We start from the raw sequence: 6000 nt of genomic DNA, 5'->3' as shown, positions 1-6000 counted from the left end.
CTGCTGTCCTGTGGATTCCAGCAACTGGCATTCAGAAGCATTGCGGCCTCTCGTAGTGGAAGCAGTGCGTAGCCGTATTTATAAATAAGCTATCTTTATAAGTAATTTATGAGTAATTTATATAATGTATTTAAAAACTTATTTATATTTATGGCCAAATAAATGATTGTTTAAATTATATCAGAGCAATGTTATTCCTTTGTTTTATTTTTCCTTTTCGTTATGATTTCATTTCAACAAGGAAGGAAAACAAAACTTTATGCTGTCAAAGGGCAGGATAAAGAGTTGTGTTTCCAGCATGCAGCAAACTCTGGGCAATGAAGATCCTAGGTTTGAATCTGTGGAGCGAGGGAGCTCCACAACTTAGGGTCTGCTAATAAGAAAGCCCCCTCCCTGGCAGCCACTTTGTACACTTCTGAGGGTGGTAAAGGTAAAGGGACCCCTCTGGGGTTGCGGCGCTCATCTCGCTTTATTGGCCAAGGGAGCTTCCAGGTCATGTGGCCAGCATGACTAAGCCGCTTCTGGCAAACCAGAGCAGCGCACGGAAATGCCGTTTACCTTCCCGCCGGAGCAGTACCTATTTATCTACTTGCACTTTGACGTGCTTTCAAACTGCTAGGTTGGCAGGAGCAGGGACCAAGCAATGGGAGCTCACCCTGTCGCGGGGATTCGAACCGCCGACCTTCTGATCGGCAAGCCCTAGGCTCTGTGGTTTAGACCACAGTGCCACCTACGTCCCTTCTGAGGGTGGTAGTTGGTTTAAAAGGTCAGTTGGTTAGAGCATGGTCCTGACAACACCAAGGTCGCAGGTTCGATCCCCGTACAGGACAGCTGCATATTCCTGCATTGCAGGGGGTCAAGCTAGTTGAGCCTCAGGGTCCCTTCCAACTCTACAATTCCATGATTCTACGACACTACCAGGAACTGTGAGAAGGCCAGCGCCAGCTAACTATGGTCTGCAAACCGCCATTTTCCATAACAGGGATTTGGCAGCGAGACATTTATTGAAAGCACAAGTGTGGTTTTCAACACTCTTACTATCAAATAACATTATTTCAGCAGGTTGGATGGAAAAACCAACCAGCCATTTGTTGTTGCTAAAGATGCTTTTTATGACAGCTCTAATTTAACAGTTACAATACTTAGATTTTAGCCTAATTGGCCCAAGGTCATTAATAAGACAAAACCAGTTTCACCATTTCATTTCCATTAAATAAAAAAGGATTGACACAATTTTTATTTTGTATTTTTAAAAAAATATTAACACAACATACAGTCAAGTCTGTTTCCAAGGAAATATGTACAACACAGAAATGTACCACGTAAGAAATGGGTGACCTTTGGGGGGGGGGCGACATGTAAATTACATTCCCAGAGAGATGCAAAATCTTCCTGTAGTGCCAATGCTGAACTGTAAAATGGTTTTACAATGATTAGAGCTACTCTGCCCTTCTAAAAGGACACAGGCAATGTGTGGATGCTGGTTTTATGCTACATGATGTGTCCCAAGCGCAGTAGAGTTTGATACTACATGACTCCTTGAGGATCTAAAACTTGATTCACAGCGTTTTGCATCCTTTAAAAACAACAACAGTATTGCCACTTTACTGGGGATGATGAATCTACTATCAAGTATGACCGTATTGGCCCGAATACAAGCTGCACCAGAATATAAGCTGCACCTTTACAATTGGAGGAGGGGGAAAGAAAAAGTACCCGAATATAAGCCGCTCCATTCCTCGCAGCTCCTGGCTGCATACTGGGCGGGGGGGGGGGGAGCCACGCTGCGTTGCCGTTAGCCTTCCCCCTTCCTCGCTCTCTCCCTTCTCGTCCTTGGGAGAGAGGTTGGGGGTCTATGCGTGGGGCGGGCACTGTTTTGCCACACTCCTGCTGCTGCTTTGCCCGCAGCAAGGTCGCAAATATAAGCCGCACTTTAACTTTTCATGGTCGGAATTTGAGGCTTATATTCAGGCCAATACGGTATTAGAAAGCTCTTAGACAAAGAGCAAGGTTGTACGTACACCATAATTCAACAAGAGCATTTTTTAAATAGTCAAAGTGTGGCGTTGAATGCAGAATACTCATCTTCCTGAGAGTCTCACTTTTTTCAGAAAGGTAAGTTTCTAATCCTCATTGCTATAAAAAATATAGTTTGCAAGGAACATCTGCTAAAATGTCAGACGCCAGAGAAATGGTTGGCTATTTCAAGTCTTTCTCAGGGTAGGGCTTCAGTGACCTGCACTGCTTGCTTACCCACCACCACCCTATGGCTAATAAAACCAGCTTATATAAAACAGCTAAATAGAATTTAAGCAAATTTGCTATGTTTGAATGATTGCGTATAAAGGTCTCAGAATCCAGCTTTTCTTGGTACATAATTTTTTCAATAGCGTGACATGTTGGGGAAGGGAGTTGCCTAAGTCTGTATTTTGCCAAGCTGTACTTCCTACTCCCCTCAACAAAAAAAACAACACCTGGAGCTGACTGTGAGGTCTGTTGTGCCACATATACCTGAAAGTGTGCCCCGCATGCCCCCCAGTTACACATTGCAGAAGACTAGAAACTGTAATCAAGTTGCTCATCGGAGAGCTTTTTGTCATTAGCACTTTTGTCACTGAGCAACTCCTGCTAAGGTTCTGAGGTGCCCTATGTTTGCTCGGTGCGCAGTTTCAAAACTTCAATGTGGCTCAAAGCATTATACAGTGGTACCTTGGGTTACAGACGCTTCAGGTTACAGACTCCGCTAACCCAGAAATAGTACCTCGGGTTAAGAACGTTGCTTCAGGATGAGAACAGAAATCGCGAGGCGGCAGCGGGAGGCCCCATTAGCTAAAGTGGTACCTCAGGTTAAGAACGGTTTCAGGTTAAGAATGGACCTCCAGAATGAATTAAGTTCTTAACCCAAGGTAAGGTAAAGAGACACCTGACCATTAGGTCCAGTCGTGACTGACTCTGAGGTTGTGGTGCTCATCTCGCTTTATTGGCCAAGGGAGCTGACGTACAGCTTCCGGGTCATGTGGTCAGCATGACTAAGCCGCTTCTGGCGAGCCAGAGCAGCACACGGAAACGTCGTTTACCTTCCGGCCAGAGCGGTTGGCAGGAGCAGGGACCAAGCAACAGGAGCTCACCCTGTCATGGGGATTCGAACCGCCAACCTTCTGATTGGCAAGTCCTAGGCTCTGTGGTTTAACCCACAGCGCCACCTGCCTCCCTTAACCCGAGGTACCACTGTACATAATATGTCTAAGTAGAAGCTTTCAGTCTCTTCTCATTCCCTTCAACAAGGGACTGGGAAAGTCTATAGCAGGAATGCTGCGGAGGGAAAGCATGAAGAACCACAGTGTGTGCAATTGCACCCATGGGGAGTGAAAAGACAAACCTGTTTGTATCTTCACAAAGGGGGTGTAGAAAAATCCCTTCTCAGGTGTGTGTCTGATGCATAACGCTGCAGAGATGGATTTAGGGCAGCACAACCAGTTCTGCCGCAGGAGAATTCCAAGCCTAGGGGAGCCACAGGGCATCGCAACTATGACACAGTGAATTGAGCAGAACGGTGACAGGCAGAGGGCAGTGAATTTTGACTGCTGAAATGTGAAAGACCACAGTCCGTCCCTGAACTCTGGTATGAACGTGGAAGACAAGATAGCGAAGATCCCAGTTAATCCAGGCAGTGCAACCCAAGGAGACCTGAGAGGGTTTTGGAAGGCATTAATTCTCCTTGCACGGGTAAAACACGCATGAAGGCCGAATCTCCGACAGCAGGGCAGGCTGGGAAGTCATGTGTAAAAAAGCAACAAGTAGATAAGCATTTGCATGAGTTCACAGTTCCACATGCTTTTCTTCTTTCTTCTTCTTCTCCAAAGTTTCCACAACTGGCCTATCTTTGTCACTTCATGGAAACCCTCCAGAGATTAAAACAGTTTGCAGAGCACGACGAAGTTCCTTTTCATCTTTTTTTGTAAAATGTACATGGAAGAACATTCCTGATGTTTCTTCTTTTTCATGCTGTTTCCTCATGACTTTGCATCTGCTCTTAAAAAACCTGTAAAACAAAAATAAATGAGAATTAAGGAGTTGCTTAGAATTTAAGTGTGGCGCAACAGACAGTTATTGCCTCTTACAGTAGTAACAAAGTTGAGGTCCACATGTGGCATAGGCATCTGTATCCATGTGTGTCCATCCTTCGCCATATCATAAATAAATACATTCACAAACACTTTAAAATCAATTGCAAAACTGCTCCGGAAGTTGAATGGATGGTGGTTATGGAAGAGACACTCCCCAAGTGATTGCCGTTAACATCTGTTCTCTTAACATGCTGGAAATTTGCAGGATCTACCGCTCCCACAGCTTGCCCCAGGCCATTAAAATATATGTGATGCGTTTTCCATAAAGTGAAGGCACTATGGACTCAGCTACATTAGTAAAGAAATGTGTTTTATATGTGTTATTACATTGTGACTGTGGAGTCCCATCTTTTGCCAATGTGATTTCCCACTTTAAGGTTTACAACACATTTTTCTGAAACGCTTTTTTGATGTGTCTAGATCCAGCCTTAGAAACCACTTCTGCTATCCTAAAAATATTCTGCTTCACCCTAAATATCTGAAACATCATACACAAAGTATAAAGAGTGTTGATATTTACCTGTCAGAATTTCTAGCACATCATGGGATGCCTGGCCATTAAGACAGTCATATAAACTGCGGGCAGTTCCATTATTCTGTTCTGAATCCCTCCATTTCCGCAACATCATGCATTTATACATATTAACATCTTCTTCCTTTGCCTCAATCTGCTGGATGTCTTCGATGGACAAGCTAAGGCATTCAATGCCAATTACTTTCCAGTTTTTACCCATCTTCTTTGCAAGAATCATCAGCTGCTGATCAGTTAGTACTGCTGAAGCTTTCGTTCCATCTAAAAGCAGAAGAATACAACTATGTTATGTCGTTATTGCTTTTAGTTGGCCTGAGGGGGGGAGGAATGGATATTTTAAAATTACCATCTATTTCTATTCTTGAAGAAGAAAGGAGAGCATTCAAATATAACTTGGGGTGCTTCCTTCCCATCTTAGGCAGGGGCAGCTAATCACTGCCTTTTCTTTGGAAGAAACTTACACACACACACAAATTATCAGATCAGGAAACACAAAGAGAATGAACATTCCAGGCCTGCAACATATACATACATAATTTGATTTGTATGCCACCTTTCCACTGTTCAAAGTGGCTTACAACATCATCATCATTTAGACTTGTATAACTTTTTGGTAATTTTCAGTGTCACAATGTGTTTAGGATAATGAGTTTGCCTTCTTTCCCCCTTTTCAATTTCTCTGGTTATTTAGACCCATGTTACACAATAACGTGAGAAAAGCCTGCTGGATAAGGCGAGATCCCATCTAGGTCAGCCTTCTGTTCTCATAGTGGACAAGTCAATGAGAAGCTTACAAGCAGAACCTGACTGCAACAGCACTGTCCTGAATTTCCAGAAACATACTGCCTCCCACCATAGAGGTACAACAGGTTAAGGTAAAAGGTAAAGCACCCCTGGATGGTTAAGTCCAAAGGCAACTATGGGGTGCAACGCTCATCTCGCTTTCAGACCAAGGGAGCTGGCATTTGTCCACATATAGCTTTCCAGGTCATGTGGCCAGCATGTCTAAACCACTTCTGGCGCAACTGAACACCGTGACAGAAACCAGAGTGCATGGAAACGCCTTTTACCTTCCTGCCACAGCGGTACCTATTTATCTACTTGCACTGGTGTGCTTTCAAACTGCTAGGCTGGCAGGAGCTGGGACAGAGCAATGGGAGCTCACCCCGTCGCAGGGATTTGAACCTCTGACCTTCTGATCGGCAAGCCCAAGAGGCTCAGTAGTTTAGAGCACAGAGCCACCTGCGGTACAACATAGCCATCATGGCTGGTAGTCATTTATAGCCTTATCCTCCATAAATTTGTCTAATCCTCTTATAAGTGACATTGGTGGCCATCACT

General features: G+C 44.2%; 1 protein-coding gene across 2 annotated transcripts in view; it reads right to left on the bottom strand.

Moving 5' to 3' along the window:
• Positions 1–1222: 1222 nt before the first annotated feature.
• LOC308478378 (uncharacterized protein) overlaps positions 1223–6000 on the bottom strand; it is a 29718-nt gene continuing 24940 nt past the window's right edge. For both annotated transcript variants that reach the window (XM_081008054.1, XM_081008053.1), the window contains 2 exons: positions 4648–4920; positions 1223–4042 (listed from right to left, as the gene is read on the bottom strand). In XM_081008054.1, the coding sequence (XP_080864180.1) occupies positions 4014–4042; positions 4648–4920 (302 nt within the window). In that variant the 3' untranslated portion in view covers positions 1223–4013. The remainder of the gene's footprint in view (positions 4043–4647; positions 4921–6000) is intronic.

Source organism: Podarcis pityusensis, assembly GCF_964106645.2.
Source record: "Podarcis pityusensis genome assembly, chromosome: 5".
Classification (NCBI taxonomy): domain Eukaryota; kingdom Metazoa; phylum Chordata; class Lepidosauria; order Squamata; family Lacertidae; genus Podarcis; species Podarcis pityusensis.
Note: the sequence above shows the minus strand (reverse complement) of the source record. Positions and strands in the feature narration are given on the sequence as shown.